Here is a 27,906-nt window from a genome sequence, read left to right as displayed (position 1 = left end):
ACATGATAGAGACTACGGGAGAGCATGATAGCAAATGGGAAGGCAAAACTCTCCTAAACTTAGATTATGCAGATGATTTGGGCATATACAGATAAAAAAGTATTATCGGAATGAATGGATTTTTTGAGGTTTTAAGAAAAGTTAGTATTAGTAGTAGTATATACTGACCATTCAAAACTCTTATCATCTCCCCTCCCATAGTTGTGGGATTTATCCGAGGACAATGCTGCCCCTAAAATCTACGCTTTCAAAGTATAAATTCGAAGAGAACCCACATCATAACTTCCAATATATATTTTCTATATACAGACAACAAAACACACAAATGCTTACAGCAATTATATACTTCTTTTTAGGATGAGAAAAAAAAAGATAAATATAAGCGTCTTAGGCATCAGATCATGACACTTGACTGAAGATAAAAACAGGGCCTCTAAATCATTTTCCAGGTCTGCTGCCCTTTGAATCATTTACCCAGGTCTTGCATACACTTCATTATAGGCTACAAGACTTGACACCAATATGATACTTTTAACATGTACGAGTACTTTGTGAGTTAATGGACATAAGTATTTTGCAAATCCATTCTCAAGCATCTTTTTCATGTATCCGAATCTTCAATATTGTCCCCCTTCAACCCCAATTCAGAACCCTAATTCTCAACAAAATCATGATTTCTCACCAGCAAAAAATATCAGCAACAAATTTTTAAGTTAATTTTAAGCTAAGATAATTTTCCATTAGAATAGTTTACCTCCAGCATTACTAACAGAGCAAAATAGGAAACAAAAATCATAACTGAAATAGAAAAAACACAACTATCCACAATGAGATGAAAAATTATACTCCATGAGTACTTTCAACAAGTAGAAAGTACTGATTCAGCAGCAGTTTCCCAAGAGAGCTAATAAACAACTGTAACAATAATCACATTACTTGGAAAGTACGAGGGCTATCCAGGACACAACTAAATTATTTATGTATTTTGAAAGATACTAATTAAATTACTAATCAAATTCAGGTCAAATACAGATACTTGTCACAATGGTACGCCAGGTTACAGAAATATTTTTAATAGCATTTTATCAACTGCAACTTTAAACACTTTGTTTCAATACAGAGGTGAGAAGCCTGGGATGGAAAAACCATAATAGTAAAATAATTAGGTAAGGTGTAATAGGAGAAACATGAAATTCTGTATTGCCTGAGACAGCGTCAAAAAATGTACACCCTCAATACAACAACAAAAATATTACGACAACTGTTTTAATATAACGAGGATGTGCCTTGCATTGTTGTATGGGTTCTGGCACAGCCTTCCTGCCTCCCCCCAAAATAAAGTGGTTGAAGTTTCAGATTAGCAAACTTTTGTTAAGAGGGTATCAATAACAGTTGCACCTTTCTAAGTGTCTGAATGTGGATAGTGAGCGGGATTATATCGGAGAATAGTTTAAGAGTATAGCTTTCAAACATAGATAATAACATTTATTTCTTATCTCTGATCACTTGACTTGCCATTCTTTTCTTGTTTAGCAGGAGTTAGAGAATCAATACCAAGCAAAACACCACTTTGAGCGAGTGAATCACTATCGACAAAAAAAGTTTGATTTGCAGCATCACCAGTCTCTGCGTATGCCACAAAAGTGGCACCATTAAAATTAGCTGTATCTGCATCATCTAAAGCGACAAATACATATGTTTCCCCGTTTATGTCCGTAGGGGCGACAATCTGTCCATTCTGCAGAACAACTGCCTGCGACATGACAATTGGAGGGGGAGGTACAGCTAGCTCTTGTTGAATCACTGCTTCATTTGAGCCTTCTTGTGACGATGCAAGAATTGAAGTTGTTGTAACAGTCTTTGTTTCTGGTACAGCTACTGCATTAGAAAAGTCAGCAGGAACAGGCAGTGCTTTGTGCACAGGTTTGAGAGAGCATGTATTAAGTATTGATTCTGTAGGATGAGTTGCAGGTTCAGTTTCAGATGCAACTATTAGTTTGGGTACTTCTTTATCAGATTCTTCACTGGTTGTTTCAGCATTAAAAACTTCCTTTTCACTATTAACGCCCTCATCAGATGTAAAATTACTATTGTCTTTTTTATCCTTGAGAATAGCAGTATCCTCATCTTTAACGTCTTCAGATGCAGAACTAGTCCCATCTTTTATGTCTCCCTGATCTTTTGCATCTTCAGACCTGGATTTGCAATCATAGCTTCCATCTTTAGATGTTAAAATATCTCCATTTTTCATATGTTTAGCGGCAGGTAATTCTAGTTCAGGAATTTTTGCTGATTCCAAAAAGTTGGCTATTTCAAGGTTCAATTTTCTTGCCTGGTCTTCCTCAACAATTAACTCAGCATCAACAATTAACTCAGCACTATCTTCAACTTTATAACTATTAATCTTAATATCTTCATCTTCATCATCACTTCTAACACTAACAAGGATATTGTCAGCAGTTTCATTTTCACTACCTGAGTCATCTTTATTGTTGATTGGTGTGGCCAGTTCCTCATCATCATCCCAATCAGCAAGAAGCTTAGATTTAATTTCATCCGAACTGACAATTTTTTTCTGAAGAGCTCTTTTAGAGGGCGATTTTTTGGTACTATATTCAGCCAAAAGGGATGTTGATTTAGAGGGCGTGCCCATTTTTCTTTTCCCACTATTTTTCAGCGATTTAATTGGAACTAAGGTTTTCTGCGATTTAATTGGAGTAGGTTTTGGTGGTGACACAACCTTTTTAAGATTATCTTTTGAAATTTCAGGTACATGTACGGTTAGCTGAGTTGTTGACACTCCAACAAGGGTATCAAATGCTGTATCACTAGGAGATGCACTCACTGCTGGAATATCTTCTTTTAGCTTTTCTTTGGCTTTCGATTTTTTCCTTTTAGGCGTTTCAGTCGGTATTATTTCGGGCTTCTTTTCAATGGGTATCACCCCATCAGAGTGTGACTTACGATGAAGTATTATCACATTCAAACGATTAGTGCAAAAATTACAATATTCACACTGAAAGCCATTGCTGCTAGCCAAATCCACAGACTTCTGAGAAGTTTGCTTCGAGTTTTTTAGTTTCTTGGCAGATTCAACCTTAACTTTCAATGTCTCAGCTTTCACTGTTTTCACCATAACATTCCCCTGTTTATTTTCACTTTCCTCACTCTTTGTTTTCTTGGCAGGTTTTGGAGAGATTTCCAAGACTCTAGCTTTCCTCTTGTTACTGGTAGGTGCAAAAATTTTATTGTAAGATATTTTTGATACTTTAGGAGCATTCATAAGCTCATCAATTATTTCAGTTGGTCCTCCGGTAAGTTCTTGTGCCTTTTTCAAATCTTCAGGCAGTTTTTTAAGAAGATTCGAACCTTCTTTCGCTTTGCTTCGATAACGAGCTGAAAAAAAAAAACTTTAAAACTCATCATAAGTATTTTTTTTAACTTAACCATTTGCTATACATTTTAGGTATTTTACTATAGCTGTTTATACTTCCTCCAATCTGGCTTTTTTTATTTCACCCTTAAGCAGATATTGCAAGTCACATTATTGCAGCTCTTCATTTTTCACTCAAGTTTTAAGGGTTCTTTTTTCGACTATTTGTAGATCCCACATGCCAAATTAAACTGTTTTAGCAATTTTTTCTTTTCTTATGCTGCCAATTTCACTTTATTGGGAAAACCTATTAAGAGTCTACAGTCTACAGTTCTTACAGAAAGTTTGGACATTAGGCCGGATCTATGAATATGACATTACGTTTTAGGAAAGGTGCATATAATTCTTTTTTGGGGCCAATAAGGATGGTTTTCACGTATATCTGAGCACGAGTACCATAGTGCACCAGTAAAAATGGGGTTGCACAGTTTTTACTATAGAAGACTATCTGAAGTTGTTCATTCAAACTACTGTTTCGTCAGGCTATGTTGAAAGAATCTTCTTAATGTCTAAGTGTCCACTAAAATGACTTTTGTCAATGACCGTAGTTTATCTTCAGGGCCGAGGAAATTTGTCTCCATGCAAGTGGTTACTCAACGATTATAAATACTAAGGCAACGCAATGACGTAGTTTCGCGATTGTTAGTAAAGTCTTTGTATGGCAATCTGGGTGATAAACATGGAACGAAATTGTTCTTACAATCAAATACATTAGAGAAAATAAATACGTATTATGTTTTGAGAAGAACCAACGAAACCTTTGCTTTTACGTACAGTACATCTAGATATAACAACATAGATTGGGGGTTAGGTTATTGATTTTGGCCAGAGTAAACTATCATAACACATTAGAACGCGTTAGCGTTGACTTAGTAAAGTGCGAAAGTACCTTCCATGTATTTCTCCCCGTGTCACTTCATATGGAAGGACTGGTCATAGAAACTTGGGCTTACTCGATTGGAAATAGAAAGTTGTAGCGCCTCTTAAGAGGCAAAAGTCATCAGAGGGAAATCAAACCCTCATCTTGTGCCTTTTTTGCCCCCAATCTCGTAGAATCGTGTCAAAACGGCAAGATAAATCGCTTTCTCAAAATAGCCGAAAGATCCAATAGATATAACCCTAAAGATGATATGACCCACTCAGTTCCAAGGACATGGTCCCTAAATTATGCAAACAAGCTAGTATGCATAGACAAGTTTCATAGTAGAGATAAAAAAAAACTTTAAAAGGACAAGCATGATTGATCTTGACAGTTATTTGGCTTAAAGCTTTTAGGAATTGTTCCATTGACTGAGAGAACCACAACCTGTCGTTGGGAGGAAATAGTGTTAGGGGGCCAAAATGAGGACCAAAAGGATAATACCGAAATAATTATTGGTTTGAAGTTAACACCTATAAGCACCTCGGCCAAGGGAACCATGATCAACAAAACAAAATTTTTGCTCCAAAAAAGGAAAAAAAAAATTACCGCCTTAAAATTTACACCTTTTAAGTCTTTAAGCGAAGTGGGCCTCAATGCACAAGAAACTTAAATGAAAATTATTAGTTTTGTAAAAAAAGGACCAAAAAAGGGGGAAATTGTTTTTTCTTTTTTTTGGGGGGGGGGGGGAGCATATAACACATCCGTAATTTTCTGGGCCAAGGGGGTGTAATGATCATAAAAAATTTAGGTTATGGGCCGGGGCCCCCGCCCCCCCCCCCGTAAGTGGAGAAAACATTTTTTCGATTGGCTTGAAATTTATTGATGCAAGTCACTAGGCCAAAGATGGCCTAATAGACAAGAATAAATTAAGAAAAAGTATATCATCACCCAAATGTTAAGGCCCACAAAAGGGCCAGAACTATTAATTTTTTTTTGTTATCTAGCCAAACCAGCTTAAAGCTAAAATCCATAAGATTCAGGGTCAAGGGGACCCTAATGCGCAAAAATAGGTTTCAGCAATGAGGACTCCAAAAATGTGCTAAGAAGCTTTTTTCTTGAACAGACCGAAAATTATTTTTTTTAAGTTCCTTAGCGAAGGGACAATAATGTACAAAAGAATATGACTTGACAGTTATATTCCTAAATCCTTGTGCCAAGGCGATTTTAATACAGTACACAAAAATATTGTTATGTTGAGGACAATATCCCTTCAAGAATGGGGTAAAACAAATTATCTTTCCCATTGACTTGAAACATATGTCCGTAAATTTTTGACCGAGTCCAAGGGAACCCAAATGCTAAAAAAAAAAAAAAAAAAAAAAAAAAAAAAAAAAAAAAAAAAAAAAACAGTACACAAAAATATTGTTATGTTGAGGACAATATCCCTTCAAGAATGGGCTAAAAAAATTATCTTTCCCATTGACTTGAAACATATGTCCGTAAATTTTTGAAAGAGTCCAAGGGAACCCCAATGCTATAAAAAAAAAAAAAAAAATAAAAAAAAAAAAAACAGTACACAAAAATATTGTTATGTTGAGGACAATATCCCTTCAAGAATGGGCTAAAAAAAATTATCTTTCCCATTGACTTGAAACATATGTCCGTAAATTTTTGACCGACTCCAAGGGAACCCCAATGCTATAAAAAAAAAAAAAAAAAAAAAAAAAAAAAAAAAAAAAATTGCTTGTCCCAGAGTGGGATCCAAAAAAGGTGAAGACTTTTTCTGAACTGCTTAAAAACAACAACTGAAGGTCAATTTTGGGGGGAAATGGTTGTGTCAATCGTGACGCAAGAATATAAAAAAACAATAGTTTTTACCTTAGCTTGAACCTTTATGGCATGTAGACAGGGACCTCAATGAAGACAAAAAAAAATAATAAAAAAAAATTCGTATGTACCAATTTAATAATATCCAAAATAGGCTGAAACTTTTATTTGTCTACAATCGGCTTGCAAGTAAAAGGGCCAAACAGACATGAGAAGAAAATACATGCTGAAAAAAATTGGTTATATTTATTTCTGACGCCCTAAACTGAACCAAAATATTTTCTCTGATATGGCTTGAAACTTTCAGGGTAAGTAGACTGGACAAAGAGGACCTCAATGAAAACACAAAAATTAAGGAAGAATAATTTGTTTGCACAGGTTCGGCCCTCAATTTTTTTTTTTTTTCTACCAATCGGCATTTAACTTAGTGTCAAGAAAACCTCCACAAAGCAGAACATTTTGTTTGTATTAAATTAGGACGTCAAACTTATTTGTTGTTTGTAAAGCAATAAAACAAAACTATTTATATATTATCTCTATTCCCTCTATTCCCCGTATCTCTATTCATATATCTCTATTCCCTGTGTCTCTTCTTTTCGGTGGCTTGGTCTTCACATTACTAATAATCTCAAAACACTTCGGGCTCTGACAGTTTCTAATGCAAAAAAAAAATTCAGATAGGATATTCAAAAATTGTTGCAAATAGATGGAGGTACAATAGAAAAGCGCTTGGGAAATTATATTCTTCATTTTGCGATCATTCTGTTCTTTTTTTATCTGGTTTTCTTCCAATTCTGAAGCCTAAAGATCTGAAGTCTATCCGGACTTATTATTTTAAATTTTCTCGGTACCTTCTGAACCTCCCTCCGTGGTTTCGAAAGCAGTATCAAAAATCAGAATTTATTCTTTCTAATTTACAATGAAAAGTGATTGCGCTTGTGGGAAAGCTGTCGTTATCTGCAGGTCTTACTGCGCACCATAATTTACGTCGTTTTATGTAAATAATTGTTAAGTGTGCGAGTTCTTTTTTTTTTTTTTTTTTTATGTTCTCCGCTTCTTTTTTATAGTGGGTAATAAATAAATTATTATTATTATTATATACGACCAAGACGAGCATTTATTTAAACAAACAAAAAGTTAAAACAAAACAGAACATCTCAAACGGCTAAAACCATAAACTCAATTTATCTGAACTTAGATACTAATTATTTGGAAACCAGCCAATGTTTCAATAATCAAGTAGTGAAACTAAGATTCTAAACTAATATTTCACTTTAACAGACATAAGAGCGTCAGCTGCAAATAAAATCTCAATGACATTAAGTACCTGCAAGCATTGTAAATCTTTTATCAAAATTGCAAAAGAACTATTAAAGAGCCTACTATAGTTTTCAGCATAATTTCAAATGTGTGAACTAAACTTGATTTAAGAATACCCAAAATCATTCCAGATATAAGATCTCTGGATATAAACCTTTAAATCTTATATCTCAATTCAAGGTTTATTGGGTACAGCAAAAGATTAGTCAGTCATTTATTATTTTCTTAAACTGCTTCAAAATTTATGCAGTCAAAATCTCTCCTCAAATTCTGCAGCTCGCTATACTTTAAATTCAGACAGAAAAGAAAAGAACATGCTTGATGAACAAAAATTTCTAGTGATAGCATTGATGGTTTTGAAAAGACATTCTGCATAAATGAACAGACATCTGCCCTTTAGGTCTTTTTTTTTTTTTTTTTTTTTTTTTTTTTTTTTTTTTTTTTTGCAGCATGCTAAGAAAAATAAAATTTTTCAGGAACTTACTGAAGTTCATAATAAATCATTTACCCATAAAACAAATTTTTCGGCCAAGTCCTCATTTGTTCTTTTGAAAAGAGGAAGACGACAACAATGAGGTTTCTTTAGAACTGGGATTGTAAGGAACATCTTAAGAAACTCCTTTAACACCCAAAATTTACAAAATTCTTCCCTTTGAGGAATATATTTACATATTTTGTCTTAGGTTTAAAAGCTTACCCTAACACTTCCTGCTACATGCAGTTAAAATTTCACACTTAAAGAATTAACTAAAGTCTATGAAGAACAAATGAGAATGAAGTTTACCTTGGAATAGTAAAACCTTTACTTCCATTAAAGAACCAAGAACATGATTCTGACTGTTTGAATTGGTTAGTGGAAAGTTATATAACCACATATAACTTAAAAAATTGGAAAAATCAAGAATTCAATTTTTAGTGAACGACCTCCATATGCAGTTACGCAGTTTTTGGTGTAGTAGCCCCCAAATTAAAAAAATAAACGTGGGTAAAAGATCAGCAAAAATAACTAAGAACATATGGTACCAAAGAGTTGAAGAAGCTATAGCATTGAGTGTAAGAAGGATTAATATTGTGTCTCCAAAGTAAAAAAAAAAAAAAAACTGGTTTTTGTTTTAAAATGTTGTGACCACTAAGAATGAAAATTTACAGCAATATTGAATATTAAAACAAAAACACTTATCTTAAAGTGCAATAAAAATAAAAAAGGAGGTGTTCCTGCCGCCCATAAATATTGAAACTTTATAAAATTTAAAAAGCATTATGTGGACATGTCATGACCCATAAATTCATCCTTGCATTGGTACAAAATACATCATGACCAAGCCATGCTTTAATTATTAGCCTTTTAAATTTATTTTTTTTTTAGTATTTTTTAACTTTTTATTAAGTTTGGGGTTAAAGTATTCTATATGTATGTTCTTTTTTTTTTAACCTAAAAAATAAACGAAACTTACCCATTCCTTTTTCAATGAACTCCTGCCTTTGAGAGCAATTATAAGGGTATGCATCCTTTTCATCATATATTGGTTCGCTAGAAATAACAGTAAATAAATACAAAACCTCTTCACAAAGCAAGCAGGGTCAGGCTGACCAATGGGGGAGGGGGATATTTCCCCTAGATTAGTCACATTTGGACTTGTCCTACCCAAAACATACTTTTAGTTAAATAGTCTTTACCCATTCTTAAATCTTTTTTATAGCATTCTTAACATATTACATAATTTTAGTTAATGCCGATATATTACTCAATGTCAACATTACACATATTACTCAATGTCAACATTTAGAGCAGGTTGTGTATAAACATGTGTGCAAAATTAGAAACAATGAAAAAAAAATATATCCTCAGAAAAACACCATGTAAACTTTTATGTTGTTCAAATTCATAAGACGAAATCCAGACTCTTATTAATTATTTTGGTATTATATCACAATTGCCAGGAAGTTTACCTACTTCTTCTATGACAAACTGGTATATATCATACCTGCACATAGAAGGCAGGGAGTACATGTAACCCCCTAAGATTGTTCTGGGGGATAGTGCCTGCCATTCTTCTGAAGCTTAGCCCTTGAAATTCAGTTTCACCAGATTTCAGACTGCAGCTCTCTCAATCTGTTCTAATTTTTACTAGTAAAAACACCTTTATTGTTAGACCTTTACTTTTAATTTCAATGATAAATTTAATGGGATCTGTTATTTATTTAAGGTAAAAAAAAAGTAGAGCTTTAGCTGTTGCTTCTATTTCAAAACAGCTGTATTCATCAATAGCGTATTTTCAATTTTTACACAATATTTTGTTCAGAAGCTTTCATTTTTTTAATCAGTTTCTTTATGTTGAAAAACATGTACTTTTTTTTAATCATGCCACTAAATTTAAAGTTTAAACATAAAATTTAGTTTTTTATTCAGAGTAAGTGCAATACAGTTTCTACTTTAAGATTTGTAGGGTTTTTGGAAAATACTATCTTGGATTCCTGTTCCCTTTAAAAATTCTTGTGGAGGCCAAGTGGCAAAGGCATTTATAGATACAGGAAATGATAAATTTGAAAATGTTGTGGCTATAAAAGTAATCTGAAAATAGAGATGGCGCTGAATCTCCTGTGACAGGACAAAGAATGCACTTTATACTGATAATGTAATAAAGACACAAACTTTAAATATAGACTTGTACTGTGATTGAATTTTTTATGCTGCTAAATACATGCAGCTTGAGATGTGTGCACCATTTAACCTTATTTGTTGCACAAATCAGTTGACAAACAGCTTTTACTGACATTTCAATAAGGCAAGGGGCTGCAATGGTGAAAAAGAATTCTTAAAATGTTTGTGCTAATTAATGGTCACATTAGAATCAACAACTAGATAAAATCAGAGCTAAAAAAATATTCAAAAGCCACTGAGTCTGTTATATGATTGAACACATTCTGTGCTTCTATTTTGAGGTTAAGTAAAATCGCTACAATAAGCATTTCCAAATATAGAAAAATACACATCAAATACTTCAAGCTGTGTTTTTTTGGGAGGGGGGGGGGAGGGAGGGGGGTCCAGAGCCTCCAATTGTATGTGTCTGAACCTGATATCATTTTTTCTTCTCACATTAAATCATCACATTCATCATTCTAAAATCAAACTTCCCTCCCTTCCAAAAAATACTTTTGTAGACATTTGATAGAACAGACCAAAGTAGGTTGATAATCCTGCAATCCCTGATACTTTTTGGCCCCACTTCTAATCAAACTTCCAAATTTCAATAGAAACAATTAGTAATGTCAATTCATGGAAATTGGGGGAGGGGACAAAATGTATAATTCAAAATCTAGGAGGAAGGGGGGGGGGCAATTTTGTTGTTTTAATCCTAATCCTTTTTAATTCAACAATCATATTCTTTTTTTATGGTAAACACTCTAAAAATTGTGGATGCTTAAAAAAAATGAGAGCTTGTTTCAAATCCCAACTATAATTAAAATCATTAAAAGAAACCTTGTTAGTAAGTACAAAAGAAAAGCTTGATGCAGACCAAAATACATAATATTGAACCACTAAAACAATATGGATAAGAGCATGCTGAACATTCGGCAACAAAATTGAATTTCTTTAGGTGGAATATTAACCCTTAACAAAGATTGAGCATATTTTTTAATCAGAGCACATAGCTGAAGACTTTTCATGTCCTATAATTTTGACAAAAAAGGTAACTTAGGCCCAGCCAATTACTAAGATAATTTAGGCTTACATTTTGAGTTCTCAACCAAATGCAGATGTTCAAATTTACTTATAACCATTTGTTGACTAATAGATAGTGAATTTGCAGGCTTAAAACTACTACTTTTGCAAGGAAAAATGTAAGCATCAACAAGAGACACCAATGGGGTAGCAAACTAATCCCTTTCCACCAATCAAAGCCAGATTGAAATATGCAATAGGCTCAATATTTGAGACTGAATAGTGGCATTGAATTCCTCATTACATGCAAACTGATGACTAGGGCAGTACTTATAATCCCCAGTTAGAATGATCAATGACTACTTAATTGGACCATTTAATGAATGTATATTTCAAAAGTAGCGGATCCAGGGGGGTGAGGGGCGCCCCCCCCCCCAAACGTAGTCTAAAGTAGTGTAATTTACTTAATTAACGCAAGTTTGCGTTAATTAAACTTGCTCCTAACATAAGTTTATTGGATGAACTTATTTTGCATCCCCCCTTCCCTAAAAAAAATCCTGGATCCACCAATGTATTTCAATGCATTTCAATACAGTAAAACTAAGTTATTCTTGTCCCATGCTACAATATCTAGGCTAATAATTTTCAACCTCATTTTTTTCTATTGCCAAGGCTTTATTCATATTGACCAATTGATCACCAATTAGGTCTACCTAACATAAGCATACAATGACCACATGTATTCCAACATAGAACAAGGGAGGCTTTAGTCAACTGGTGCTCTTTTTATTCATAGAGATGAACACTAAAGATCACTGGTGGATCCAGGGGGGACCTTTTCACTCTTTTTTAAAAATAATTTATCAGTTTGGCCAATTTTGAATGCCCTTATCACATTGCCCCCCCCCCCAGAGATTTTACTCAAAATCCACTCCTGCTGAAGATTCAGAATTACTATAATGAAAACATGTAACATGTTTTTGCTTCTTTTAAGATTCTAGCACAAGATTGCAATTCTTTAATATTTGATATTATTGTCCTGTTCAAATTAAAATTATAAAACCATTTCTTTGATTAGTAGAAAGTCAAGCATATGCTCCTTAGTTCTAACCTAAATGCTAAAAAACAATTAATATCTAAAATCTAAAGAAGAAACTTACTAATAATCTTCATCAAAAAACTTTACTACAGCTAGACAGTCATCTCCAAGATCTTCTTTGACTTCTTCAGGTACTGTTTTTAAATCCTGGACTTCACCAGGCCACCAGCATCCAGAGAGCTTGACCCAAACTAGGTCAGATGCCCTAAACTCAACCTTCTCATCAGACATTACCTTTAAAATAATAAAAGTAGTATAGATATGATATACGGTATTCAAATTAGATCTGATATAGAAACTAAATTGGCAAAGTTAGAAAAAATTAACAAAACAGTGGTAATATTTGGTCTTTTTTAAAGATAGACAAGTAAAAGAACAAAACTACAAAATAAAACATTCTCTTGAGTTTTTCATGTTGTTGTACACATTTTGTATAATACAACTTCAGAATTAGTTTGAAAACTGGTTTGCCACTTTCAAAAAGATCTCATGTAAGATGGATATTTTTCAAAAACCTCTTTACAGTGGATGTCAATAATGTACCAAGTGATTTGCAGATCAACGCGATAGATTTGCAAAGTCGTACCACACTTAAAATAGTGTTTAAGGAAAAAAAAACTGATGGATTTCTATGAAAGTTTGCCCTCTGAATACATTCAAAGGTTTAAAAAGCTTTGCTCAGCAAATAATTACTATGTTTGGTAGTACATATATTTCTGAGCAAGCTTTTTCAATCCTGAATTATCAAAAAAACAAACACTGTTCTTGTCTATCGGATATAAATTTAGACGCACTATTATGCATCTCTACTACAAAAATCTTATTGACAAGTTGAATACACTAATCAATGCCTTTTCTATGCTCTTTTCAAATGTAAAAGCCTATGGTAAGATCTGTTCAAGGGTTGGTGGTGCCAAGGGCAAAATTAATTATAGCACCCCTTCTGACTCAAATATAAGCAAAAAAGTCAAATCAAAGTGAGCAACCCTTCATGTGCAGTGCCCCCTCCAGCCATGACCCCTTGGGCAGCTGCCCTGGTCACCTCCCCCCTCTGTCTGTCACCTCCCCCCTCTAGACACCTCTGTCTGTATAAGACTTAAAAAACACTTAAGCAACAAATTTCTTGCTATAGGCTATAATATCCACCATGTTTCTACCAGTCACACTATCATATTTTTTTTTATTGTTATTCAGGTACTCATCTATTATAGCAACCCTACTCAAGTTCTAGATGACCATTGATAAAATTCATTTAGTTTGCGATGTGTAGTAATAGAGAATAGTGTCTGACCATGGATGTTAAAATGAAGATTTGGGATTTGCCAAAGACTGAAGAAAAGACACTTAGACTTTTTGAGGATAGGGGGGTGTTGCCAAAAATAAAACAGTGCATCAATGGACACAACATGACTTTATACTCTTTCAATAAAGACATTTTTTTACCGGTTCTGGGCAGCCAGCTTTCCATAATTTTCATCCATAGTTTCCATAATTTTGTTAATAAAGTATTATATTTTCATCATATTTTGGAAAATGTAATTAGGAGTAACCTAAACTTCAATCCTTGAATGGGGTTACTATAACACATAAGTATCATTGTTCACATTCATAAATCAATTTTAATTAAGGTAAAGGTTCAGAATACCAGGTCTCCAGAGAGAGAGAGAGACATGCTAGAAAGAAAAGGAAAAACTTTTAGATTGCAAAATTTTAAGGGTTTGTTTTTGACTATTTGTCACCAGTCCCTCTCCTTTAATGGTCTAATATAGCCCTAGGCTACATCAACAAGTATCAACAAATCAGAACTAAGAATTCCTCAATTAGCCTATTATGTTAGTTTTTACATTTATATATATAAGGCATGTTTTTTAAGTAAGTACCGTTTTGGAATTAAAAAAAGACGTGCAAAGATATCACAATAATTTTATTTTTACACAAAAGCCTATACCTTAATCTACTTTTCTACATAATTTCCATGAATACTGAGGCACTTGTCATAATGTGGCACCAGTTTTTGAATATCCTCCTCATAAAATTCTGCCACCTGACTTGTTAACCACTGTATCACAACTGTTTTGACTTTGTTATCGTCTTAAAGATGCTGACCACCCAGGTGTTTCTTCAAATGCACGAACAAATGGTAATCACTGGGCGCCAGATCAGGGCTGATTGGAGGATGATCTAGAGTTTCCTATTTAAAAGATTTGATGAGATCTTTGGTCTGACTAGCCGCATGTGGATGGGCATTGTCATGCAGAAAAACAATACCCTTACTCAACTTGCCACATCTTTTGTTCTGGATTGCACAACGCAGATTATTCAATGTCTCACAATAAGATGCTGCATTGATTGTCTCATTATGAGGCAAAAACTCCACTAGCAATACTCCTTTTTTGTCCAAAAAAACTGTGCACATGATTTTCCAGCCAGAAATTGTCTGCTTAAACTTCAATCTTTTGGGTGATGATGAATGTTGCCATTCCATGGACTGTTGATAAGATTCTGGTGTGATGTAGGCCACCCATGTTTTGTCACCAGTAAAAAATTTGGTCTAAAAAATCTTCACCTTCATTGTGGTACCACTCAAGGAAAGTCAGTGCACTGCCTAACCATTGGGTTTTGTGCAAATCTGTCAACATTTTTGGAACCCAACATGAACACAATTTCTGGTAATTCAAGTTCTCAGTCACAATGCAATACAAAACACAAGAATATTGAGGAAACCAGTGGCACATTGATGAAATCGTAAAGTGTCTTTTTTCTCTCACCTTTTCTTCCACTTTCTGCACCAAATCTTCATTAAAGACTGAAGGAAACCCACTCCGTTCTGCATCATGCACATTTGTGCAGCCATCTTTAAATGCTCTCACCCATTTCCTTACCATTCCATCACTCATAATGTTTTGTCCATAAACTTCACAGATCTCACAATGAATATCAATCGGTTTTTATGCCTTTAGCACTAAAAAATCGTATAACAGCCTGTACTTCACAATCAGCAGGATTCACAATTGTTTGAGGCATCTTAAACACTCAGTAAACAACATATACAATGAAGAATGAGACTGTAATGGCATCAGTGCAAAGACAAGATATGTAGGTAACCAGCACACGTGCAGAATCCTGACCATAGCACTGCAGCATATATATATATAGTATAACTATATAGCTTACTTATATATATAGATTAGTATAAAGTAGTATAACTTAATATATAAATAGAACACTTGGTCACACCAAAAAGTAGTGATTTTGTATTATTAAAAATTTAGCCTCTGGGCCAATACTTCATCACAATTATCACTCCATATATATATATATATATATATATATATATATATATATATATATATATATATATATATATATATATATATATATATATATATATATATATATATCCCCTGGAGAATATGAATTATTAACTAAGATGATGCAATCCCTTACATTTTCCTGGTCATGTCCAGCTTGTATAGTTAACCCTCCCCCCTCTAGTGAGCAAGCTATGATAAATAAGCTATCATCATTTATGGATAATTCCTGAAATCTTTCAGGGAAGATCTTAAGCAGGAGTTTGCCACCACAAGTCAGTTGACACAAACACTTTCCCAACTGAGAATTCACAAAAAGAAATGACATTTCTGCCCAAGTTAGTGATATTGCAAACAGGGTATCATATATTGAAAATTCACTATAATCAGTTTGCTCTACTTCAACAGTTCAGAACATAGTGGTATCTACAGTGTCTTCTAAGTTGTCTCAACTTCTGCCAGCCCATTTATCTGAATATGATGTTTGTCAAATTGCATGTTCAGAGCACTAGCGTTTTGGAAGACGTCTTAATATTGTTGCTTATGGTATCCCCCCCCCCCAGACTGATGATGCAGTTTCCCTGTACCATAATCTGCTATGCAATTATGGAGTTGACATTGGTGCCCGCCCCCCAGCCCAAGTAAAAAGACTTTCTAATAGCCATCAACCCTCTGTTAGCTGCCCCCCTCCTATCCTTTCCTCAGTACCATCAACTGAATTTAGAAAGAAAATAATACAGACATCCTTTGAAACAAAAAGACCAATCAGTTTTTATGGAGATAGTCCTAAGGAAGATCACATAAAGCACAAAGCTCTAGTTGAGGAGCTGAAATGCAGAAAAGCTAAGGGAGAAGCAGATTTGATAATTTGTAATGGGGCCATCATTCAAAAAAACTTGCCAGTTGGAGCAATCCCCCCGACCACTCCAATGCCCCACTAATGTATGTGCCTCCTTTGACCTCTAACAATTGTTTAAATGTTTATGGACTTGGATCACCAAATTCTGTCTCTCAATGGTCTAGTAGTGAACACAATAATAATGGTTTCCTTTCTGATGCTGACACTTCTCTTGTTTCTTCAACAACAACTTGTTTAACTGATGTTTCTTCTTTGTTGATTCATAGTGTTGTATCCAACAACCTTACCAGTCCTTTAGTTCCGGCATCCTCTTGGATTCCTACCTCTCAGGGAATGAGATTCCTTAGCTCCAATGTTGATAGCCTCCCTAATAAGCTTTCTGAACTTTCTTCATATGAAATCTGAAGGAGTTGATGTTGCTGCAATTACAGAAGTTTCACCAAAAAATACCTTGTCAGTTTTAACTCCTGATGAGATCAAAATCAATGGTTAACAACTATTTTCTAATCTGAATTCTCCACTTTGCCACAGAGGAGTGTTCCTTTATATAAGAGATGGACTAAATGTTAGTCTCATTCAATTCAATTCTCTGAACACTGATGGAATTGAATCTGTGTGGATTAACTTACACAATCAAAGAACTTCAATTGTAGTGGGTGTTGTTTATAGAAGCCCCAGTGCTCTGTGTGTTATGGACTCTGAATCTAATTTGGCTGCCATGTTGTCTCACATGATGACCAATTTTGCTAGCTATAATCTTGTCCTTATGGGGGACTTTAATCTTCCTGAAATCCAATAGATTGATGGATCTGGTTTTTGTAATAGAGATTCTCTTTTTTGTCTGTCCTCTCTGATAATTCCCTCTGTCAAACAATCTCACAACCAACTTGTTATAGGGAAGGTCAAGTCTCCAACATTCTTGATCTGGTTATACTCAGTAACCCTGACCATGTTGTAATTATTTCAGAGTTATATCTACCTACCATATAGCCTTCCTCTAAGCAACAAAAGTATGTAAACTACAAAATAGTCTCTGAAAAACTTGCCAAAGTCAACTGGAAAAAGCTTATTACTGATGATATTAAGGAGAGTTGGTCAAATGTAAAACAGAAATTCTAAATGTTGAAAAGTCATGCACCAGAATTTTTCAGGTAAAACAGGCAAAAAGTTTACCTTTTTTAACTACTAAAGTTAGTAAGCTAATGGATGGAAAACACAGAGCATGGAACCACTACAGAAAAATAAGACCACGGAAAATTATCTAGTCTTCAAATGTTTTCATAATCAAACAACAAACCAAATAAAGATGTTGAAGACAAGATTTGGGGAAAAACTGGCAGAGGAGGTTAAGGTTAACCCTAAATCTTTCTGGTGTTATGCTGCTCAAAAATGTAGCAGCAGATGCACAATCCCAGGAATCCTGAATGATAGTAAATCAGTTCCTGATCCTGAACTGAAATTTTCAATCAATATTTCTCTTCTGTTTTTTTGTCCAACCCCAGTATTGTATATCCTACACCTCCCCTATATGATGCATCACATAATATGGAAACAATTCTGATTATAGATATTTTGGTTCTAAAGGAACTGACAACCCTCAAATTGAATAAATCTGCTGGTCCAAATGGCATTCACTCACGTATCCTACACAAATGTTGTACAGTTCTGTGTTAACCTATTTCCCTGCTGTTCAAATTATCATTAAATCTTTCTAGACTACCTCAGTATTGAAAAAACGCACATATCATTCCTATTTTTAAAAAAGCTAGAAAGGATCTTGCTAAAATTATCGACCCATTACCATGACATTAGCAGTTGTTAAGGTTCTTGAAAGAATAATCAATTCTGCAGTTGTTAAACACCTTGAAGAAAACAATGTTTTACACAGTTCACAACATGGCTTTCATTCTGGAAGATCTGTTGACACCAATCTCCTTGAATCATATGATCACATCACCAAGTTGCTTGATATTGGGGTGCCTGCTGACATGATTCTGTTTGACTTTTCTAAAACTTTTGACAGTGCGTCGCAATTAACTTGCAATTAAATTGCATGCAGTTAAGCTTGAAGAGAAATCCCTTCTCTGGACCCTTGGTTTTTTTTTCTTATTTGTGAAACCAATGTGTTCAGTTGTTTGATGACTCTGGAGATTGTATTCTTTCTTCCTCAATGTGTGTTCTGAGTGGAGTTCCTCAGGTGAGTTTCTTGGGTCCTACACTATTTAATATTTTCATCAATGATGCTCTTTCCATTATCAGCAGTAATTCAACTCTTTATGCAGATGACCTGAAGTTTCTTGGACCAGCTTTGACCTGGAAGATCATACCCTGCTACAAAATAATCCTCAATTGCTGGGTCAATGGGCTGAGGCTTGGCTTCTTGAATTTAATGTTGACAAGTGCCATACCATTCACTTTGGCAAACTGATTCCTTGCCGCACTTATTTTTTCTTAGGCTACCAACACTCCTCTGTAAATAATGAGCAAGATCATGGTGTCACAGTTGACAATGAATTAAAATTCAGCACTTATGCTAAGAGGTCTGCTGCTGGGGCTAGTTCAACCTTGGGTTTGATTAAGTGTACCATTTCCACTTGTTCTTTTAAAGTCATCATTCTTCTTTACAAGGGACTTGTGCATCCTAAGCTTGAAGTTGGAATGTCACTTCCCTCTCAATATTTTTAAAAAAAATATAAAAGTTCTTGAAGATGTGCAGAGACATGCCACTAAAGCAATATCTGGCATGCAAGAGCTTTCCTATCCTGTAAGACTATCAAAGTTAAATCTCCCCACACTTGTATACAGGAGAAATAGAGAGGATGCCATTTTAGTCTTTAAGTTATTGAGGGCTAACATTCTCCCAGCATTATTCCTTACTGTTAGTGCCAATTCAAGAACTAGAGGTCATCAAGTGAAACTTGTCAAGCAGTCTACAACATCTAGAGTCTGTACTCAATTCTTCTCAACACATATTGTCAACAATTGGAACAAATTATCTAATGAAACTGTTACTGCTGAATCTATTGATGTTTTTAAATGAAGGCTAGATGCTGAGTGGTCCTCAAAAGAGTATAAATTCAATTGCAATGCTATCGAAGATGGAGCAGCACCTGGTCACCAGTGATCCTTGCATACAAATAGTCATCATTCCGGAGCTCTACAAGGATAAATCCTTAGATTGCTCTTAGCTGCAAATTAAGATAATATATATATATATATATATATATATATATATATATATATATATATATATATATATATATATATATATATATATATATATATATATATATATATATATATATATATATATATATATATATATATATATATATATATATATATATATATATATATATATATATATATATATATATATATATATATATATATATATATATATATATATATATATAGTAGTTTAGGGCATAGGGATGAATAGTCAAAACCTTGGAAATTAGCATAATACTGGCAATCTAAAAATGTCCCTCTTTTTGTTATTTTATATCTGCTTCTAGAGAGCCATTATTCCAAATTCTTACCTTAAATAATATTTAACAAATCTTAGATTTTTTAGAATCAGATATAGCCTATGTCTAATATTTTTGATGGGTCAAAAAACCTATTCAAACAGAAAACAAAGCATCATCAAACATGGTCTAAAGCTTGTTGGGATTAGAAGAATGTATTTAAAAATTGTTTGCTAGCCTATGTTTACTGCCACTTTTCTTGCCCAATTTCTTGCTGGCCTACCAAAAATAAGGAATTAAGACTCTTTAGGTTAGCCTATTGACAATAGGCTAAAAGATCACCAAAACCTAGTGAAACATATTGATTTGATTGCTTTGCTTTTGTGTTGTTTGCTTATGCACTTTATTTATAGGTGTTGGGTCTCCATTAAATAATTGAATGCGACTCTTGACTCCGAAGATAGAATACGTTACATGGTGTCAGAATGGACAGCACACCCTATCCAACAATTGATTGGTCGTCAGCCAATCTCAAAGCCTCGTGGAAGCAATTTCGCCAGCATGCTGAACTGATGTTCACAGGACCCTTGTCCGGAAAAGCCGACGCTGTGAAGTGCACCTACTTGCTGATATGGGTTGGAGAAAAAGGACGAGATATATTCAACACATTCCAGATTCCAGAAGTAGACAAAAATAAAGTGGATGTATATCTGAGAAAATTCAGTGAGCATGTTGAACCCAGTTCCAATCCCATATTTTCCCGATTCGTTTTTCACAAACGAAATCAGAAAGAATGAGAGACAATTGAATCATATGTGACATCTCCGAAGTTACTGGCCCTCGATTGTAGTTTCGGAGATAGTTCAGATGAAATGGTGAGAGACAGACTGGTGTTTGGAGTACAGAGTGACCGGATAAGAGAAAGACTATTGAGTGAAGGTGGAATGCTTACACTAGCAAAAGCTATTGATATTAGCTGTGCAATTGAAACAGTTGTGGAGACCCATGCACAGATGAGAAATGAACAAAGTACTAGTGCTGTAAAGCAAGAAGTGGAAGCCATACGCAAACAAAAAGTGTTGCCAAAGACAATGACGCCAAACTGTTACTTCTGTGGGAACCAGTACTCCCGTGAACACAAATGCCCCGCAAAAGGGAAGATCTGTTCCAAGTGTCGGAAGCCAAATCATTTTGCAAAGGTTTGCAAAAGCAGGTGTGTCAACGAAATTGAAGCCCTGCCAGCTGATAACAAAGGAAACAATGAATACTTCATCGAGTCTGTTGACAGCAGAACCGATTCAGTCCAAAAGCCGATGATTAAAGTTAACCTACCTGAATACCGACAAGAAATAACCTTCAAAATTGATACAGGGGCTGATGCAAACGTTCTCCCAGCAAGTGAATTTAGATCCCTAAAACCAAGACCTACCTTGCTTCCCAACAAAGATATCCTGACAAGCTACAGTGGATGCAGCCTTGAAGTACTTGGAATTGCACAGATTGTGATTCAGTATAAGGACCGAGAACCGCAGGTTCATGTGTTTCATGTTGTTGAAACCCACAAAGGACCAATCCTTAGTAGACAAACGAGCGAACAGATGAACTTAATCAAGTTTGTGCTTAGCATGTCATGTAGCATGACTGAAGACCCAGCCACGGTTTCAACCAGACCGGAAGTACAACAGATCCTTGAGGAATATGATGATGTCTTCCAAGGTATTGGGACGTTGCCCGGAAAATGTCACATTTACCTGAAGGAAGGATCTGTTCCGACAGTCCAGCCACCAAAAAGAGTTCCGTATACCCTTCAGCCGAAGCTAAAAGAAGAACTAGACAGATTAGAAAATATTGGCATCATAGAGAAGGTACAAAAACCGACAGACTGGGTGAATTCGATTGTCCTTGTAAAGAAACCAGACGGAAAAATCCGAATTTGTCTAGATCCAGTGGACTTAAAACAAATGTATGAAGCATCCTTACCACCCTATTCCTAGCTTTGATGATGTAGCAGTGAGATGTGCTGGAGCAGAAAGATTTTTCAAAACCAACGCTAGAAATGGTTACTGGTCAATGGTTTTAGATGAGGAATATGCTGACCTCACTACATTCAGCACAACATTCGGAAGATACCACTTCAAGAGATATCCTTTTGGGCTCATATCAGCCCAGGATGAGTACCAAAAACGAATGGAAGAGGCGTTTGAAGGTATTGACATTGGTCTGATTGTAGATGATGTTGCTGGAGTGGCTGAAAGTACAACAGATCATGATAGGAAAGTAAGGACAGTTATGCAGAGGGCTTGTAAAAAAGGCATCAAGTTTAATAAAGAGAAATGCCTTTTCGATGCCATAGCCATTCCCTACTTTGGACATATACTGACAAAGGGAGGTATGGAACCAGACCCTAACAAAATTAGGGCAATGAAAGAAATGCCAGCCCCCAAGAACAAAGATGAATAGCAGACTCTTCTAGGGATGTACAACTATTTGTCAAGGTACATTCCCGGCCTCTCTACCCTAAACCAGCCACTTAGGGACCTGGCCAAAGCAAAGGAGTTCAAGTGGAAAGTAGTACACAACGATGCCCAAGTCAAAATCCAGGAAGCCATTTGCAGCAACCTCGCCTATTTTGATACCAAAAGTGCCCAGGTGGAAGTGATAACAGACGCACCACAACACGGGCTAGGTGCTCAACTGGTTGCAGATCACGCCAAAGTAGCCTTTGCTTCTAGATCTCTCAGTGACACAGAAAAACGGTACTCACAAATCGAGAAGGAGCTTCTGGGAATTGTGTTTGCCTGCACACATTTCCATCAATATATTTGTGGTAGAAAGATCACTGTGACAACGGATCACAAACCTTTAGAGGCGATATTGTCCAAACCAATAAATAGGGCACCACCCCGATTGCAAAGAATGATGCTAGTGCCCCAGCAGTATGAACTGTCATTCCAGTATCATCCCGGAAAAGAAATCCCGGTAGCTGATGCCTTATCACAAATGCACTTACCTGACCAAGACCCATAAATTCAAATTGAAGGAGAAGTAGCCATCCATGCATTCTTTAGAGATATTCCAGTAAGCAGAAACAAACTAGAGCAAGTCCGTGAGGAAACCCTAAGAGATGTTGAGCTGAAAACACTGTCAGACATCATTGAATCTGGCTGGCCTAACAACCGAAGAGATGTACCATCTATCGTTCTTCCATTCTGGAACTACAGAGACGAGCTGGTTATCAACGATGGTATCATACTGAAAGGTGAACGCATTGTTGTGCCTAAGGCACTGCATGGAGACATACTGCGACAGCTTCATTTGTCCCACGTTGGCATTGTGAAAACAAAAGAAAGAGCTCGTAGCTCTGTATTTTGGCCTAACATCATGAAAGATATCACGCAACTAGTATCTGGTTGCAAAATATGCGCCATGCATCAAATGGATCAACAGAAAGAGCCATTGATATCCTCAGAGGTTCCCCAGTATCCATTCCAACACGTGGGCCTGGACATCTTTACATTCAGTGGTATGGAATACCTAATCACCGTAGACTATTATAGTAGATTTTTCGAGGTGGATAAACTTGCCATTTCAAACTCACAGCAAGTGATCTCGAAATTAAAAATGCATTTTGCCAGATATGGTATACCAGAGAAGATTACTTCAGACAATGGGCCACAATTCAGCTCGGAGTAGTTTTGAACGTTTGCAGCATCCTGGGATATCAACCACATCACATCGAGTCCCCGATACCCACAGTCCAATGGGATGAGCGAGAAGGCAGTCCAGACGGCAAAACGGATCATGACGAAAGCAACAGAAAGCCAAACAGATCCATACATCCCATTGCTGGAATACCGAAACACCCCAGTTGATGGAGCATATACACCAGTTCAGCTGCTCATGAGCAGGAAAACCCGGTCGATGGTCCCAGCACTGCCATCCCATCTGCAGCCAAAAATAATTGTAGACCCAGTTTTTGAGAAAGCAAGAGAGAAAGCTCAGTCTAGACAGCAGAGAGCTTACAACAAGAACGCCAAAGAGCTGAAAGAATTGAGCATAGGAGAGAAAGTAAGGGTGAAATTTGACAAAAGTAGTAGATTGCACAAGGGCATAGTCGAGAAGAAGTTGAGACAACAAAAGCACTCTTACCTGGTGCAGCTGCAAGACAACAGTATTCTTCAGAGAAACAGGCGCCACCTACATCACAGATCAGAAGCAGTTATAGCCGAGCTGGCGGCTATACCATCCCACCCATTACATGCAGGCTGTGTTACCCAGTGCCCCAAACTACATACTTACCCGGATGGAACAGCGACAGTTGGAGCTAGTACGACACCTTTTGCAGATCAATCCAGTGCCAAATTGAACAGCAGTACTGACAAGGAAACCCTGTCAGTAGTCGAAGATGATGATTTCACTGTAGACAAAAAGGCCAAACATCAGGGGGGAGGAGGAAAGAGCATTAAGTCTACGATGTCAGTCAACTACTGATACAGTCATACCCCCAGTGACCAGCGCTGAAGCCCCGCCAGATGCAGGAAGAGTCACTCGCTCAGGTAGACTTTCCAAACCACCTGCGCATATGAACCTGAGCATTGATTGTCACGTTGATATCCACCTCTGTCCAGTCTGGCAGTGATGGAAGCCATTTCTACATGAGAAAGAAGATGAAACATATTGATTTGATTGCTTTGCTTTTGTGTTGTTTGCTTATGCTTATGCACTTTATTTATAGGTGTTGGGTCTCCATTAAATAATTGAATTTGACTCTTGACTCCGAAGATAGAATATGTTACACCTAGCTTAGTGGTTTTAGGCCACATAATCTGGGGGTGGGCAAAATACACCACACAAGTGTACAAATTCCAATTAGCCTACATCAAATTTAAAATCAGATGTCAGAAAAACTGGGGGGGGGGGGGGGGTGCAGGTACCCACCCCCCAATGCCTAGGCCAAGAACCACCCCTGGCTGTCAACTTTAAGAGCCAACTTAAATTGGGTTTGTGTGCAAGATGATGATAATATTAGAAAAGAGAGTAAATATCTACCAAATCATATTATTGACTTATGCATAAAGTGAATATACCACTCGATGCCTTTTTTATGCTGATTACAAATACAATAATCATTTCTATCAAAAATGAATTTCAGCCCCTCCCAATACATGCCAATTCAGAGTATATATTTCAACATTAGGGGGGGGGGTAAAGTTTAAACCTACCTCCCATTTACATCAGAAACAAAATTTACCTCCACCCACCCCCTTATGTAGAAATATATACCCTGAATTTGTATATATAGGGGGGGGGCTGAAATTCATTTCCGATAGAAATGATTATTATATTTGTAATCAGCATAAAAAAAGGCATTGTTTGGTATATTCACTTTATGTGTAAGTCAATAATATGATTTGGTAGATATTTACTGAAAAGAGCATTAAAAAGACAACTAGGCCTAGTAATGAGCTCATCTTTTCCCTACCTCAGTTAGGCCTAGGGAATTTTGTTTACATATTTAGGCCTAGGCTAACAATATAATTACTAGGTGTTATATGCCTCAAATAGCAGGAATTGGATTTTCACAACTAAAACCAAAGGATAAAAAAATAAAATGTAAAAACTGGTTTAATGTTGCTTTTTCAGTAAAGTTCTACCAAATCATATTATTGAGTTAGGACAAAAGTGAATACACCATTCGATGCCTTTTTTTTATGCTGATTACAAATATAATAAGAATTTCTATTGAAAATGAATTTCAGCCCCCCCCCCCTTATATATGCCAATTCAGGGTTAGTCTAGGTATATATAGAGGGGGGCTGAAATTCATTTCCAATAGAAATGATTATTATATTCGTTATCAGTATAAAAAAAGGCATCAAATGGTGTATTCACTTTATTTCTAACTCAATAATATGATTTGGTAGAACTTTACTGCTTTTTCCCAAAATGCCAATAGGCTAAATATAGCCTACTGTCAATATATACCAAATCATATTATTGAGTTTCAAATAAAGTGAATACACCATTTGATGCTTTTTTTTATGCTGATTACAAATATAATAAGCATTTCTATTGGAAATGAATTTCAGCCCCCCCCCCCTATACAGGCTATACCTAACCTAACCCAGAATTGGCATATATCGGGGGGGGGGCTGAAATTCATTTCCACCTATTATATTTGTAATCAGCATAAAAAAGGCATCAAATGGTGTATTCACTTTAGTCCTAACTCAATAATGCGATTTGGTATATATTGACCTAGCCTACACTTGTAAAGTAGGCCTAAGTTAGGCATATTTCTAATAGGCCTACTTAGAAATAAGAAGAGGGTTAACATAGTAGCCTAGCCTAACTTGACAATATGTTCCCTGAATACATTTATGACTCTGAATTCATTACTGAAAGTTTTATTTTCCTAACTTAACCACTTTCTGAGTTAGTAAAAAGTAGATTGTCTAGAATTTTACCTTCTTAGACTACTCATTCTGAAGAAACACAAAAAATGCCAAGAACCTAGAAATTTGAACTGGGTCGGCATGGTAAACTGCAGCTATAGACTATTAGTTTCATTTTAATACCTACAAACCTTAAAAGTGCTATATTCTTGCTAGGCCTATCCTATGAGCTCTTAGTTAATTTTGATGAGGTATCTTTTGATTCTTTCTTCAAAACTGAGTATTTGTTTAATTTTGCCTTAATAATGATTCTAATCAAAAGTAGTCCTGCTTACAAAATCAAGTATGTAAAAGGTGAACAGTAGAAATTGCAATATTTCCAAAATCAAAATAAATAGTTCTGATAATTCCGTAGAAATGTCTTTAAACCTGCCATCTGGTTTAATTCAATTTATTTCGCTTTTACCTACGGTGTGCTCAAGGAGTTACATTATGGAATTTTCTTTACTATTATTATCATTCTACCGAAACGCTTTACTGTCGGGTCCTTCCTTTTTGTTACTTTCTCTGTTTCTTTGTGCTTACAAAAATTGGAAGCTAATTTTGCCTACCTGACTTTAAAGAGGAGATTTATCTGTGTGTACAGAGACATTTGTTTGTCTTGTCGGTGATTAGTCAGACAATTGCAGTATTTGCAGTACTAGAAATGTTTAAATATGAGTTGCATTTTTCTTTGTTCTTTTTTCTTTTGTTATCTTCTTCTTCTTCTTCTATTTAACAGCAGGCGGGCTTTTCAGTATAACTATTTAGCCCTTTTCCTTTTGCTTCACTCTGTGGGCTACAGAGCTACTGGCTTGATTGCCTCATATTTATTAGATATATTCAGATATCTTTCAGCAGATCTTTCGACTCTAGGAGTTCAAATATAAGATGATAGATGTCGATTTCTATGCTCTGTGTGCAGGTACAGTTGGCTAGGCTCTTGGCTGATAGTGGGATTTTGTGGTGTTTGAAATATTTTAACAGTTTAAAAAGCAAGGTATGTTGTGCAGACGTCAGCATATTACATTCAAATAGGCAATGGTCAATTGTTTCATTATTCATATTACAATGCCTGCAAAGAGGGGACAGGGGAATTGAACCACATGAATTAGAAAGCTTATATGAGAATGCAAGTAAATTTAGTCCATTTGTTCCAGAACGAATTCTATGATAAATTTTAGAAAGATACTTAGTGAGAAAGGGGGGAAGGATAGGATTAATCTTATTAAAATTAATATCTGATAGCCTCCATCGGTAAATATCTCTAATTGGGAGTGGTCTCCCACTTGGCTGGTCAATATTTATAGCATTTTTTGCTATTTCATCAACCTGATGATTACCACTAATGCCAGAGTGACTAGGAATGTACTCAAAGTAAGATTTTATGCCATTTGAAGCAATATTATCAATAATACTGAGACAATGATAAGTGTAAATGTCCAACTTATATTGAGGAGCTGAGGCCAGCAACTCAAGGCTTGATAAAGAGTCGGAATAGATGATAATATTATTAGAATTTTCAATCAAAGGTTGGTTTTGCTTAAGGTGTTCTAATGCCATGATTATGGCATTTAACTCAGCAGACATTATAGATAAATTATTAAATAATCTCTCTCCCATTGCA

The 27,906-nt window shown here is 35.6% G+C and overlaps 1 protein-coding gene across 2 annotated transcripts; it reads right to left on the bottom strand.

Moving 5' to 3' along the window:
- Window positions 1-285: 285 nt before the first annotated feature.
- Window positions 286-26,629, bottom strand: LOC148944332 (uncharacterized). 2 transcript variants are annotated; one of them, XM_089100392.1, is made up of 4 exons: window positions 26,576-26,629; window positions 12,267-12,439; window positions 8,897-8,973; window positions 286-3,396 (listed from the first exon to the last, which is right to left on the bottom strand). In XM_089100392.1, exons 2-4 carry the CDS (start codon window positions 12,434-12,436, stop codon window positions 1,493-1,495), a joined length of 2,151 nt encoding a protein of 716 aa, XP_088956518.1. In that variant the 5' UTR covers window positions 12,437-12,439; window positions 26,576-26,629; the 3' UTR covers window positions 286-1,492. The 2 variants fall into 2 exon arrangements, with proteins under 2 accessions (XP_088956518.1, XP_088956519.1); XM_089100393.1 differs by lacking the exon at window positions 26,576-26,629 and adding an exon at window positions 26,432-26,517.
- Between the last annotated feature and the right edge of the window lie 1,277 nt (window positions 26,630-27,906).

The sequence above is a fragment of the Artemia sp. Qi Xiang Cuo genome, chromosome 14 (assembly GCF_049724085.1).
Source record: "Artemia sp. Qi Xiang Cuo chromosome 14, ASM4972408v1, whole genome shotgun sequence".
NCBI classification, from domain to species: Eukaryota; Metazoa; Arthropoda; class Branchiopoda; order Anostraca; family Artemiidae; genus Artemia; species Artemia sp. Qi Xiang Cuo.
Note: the sequence above shows the minus strand (reverse complement) of the source record. Positions and strands in the feature narration are given on the sequence as shown.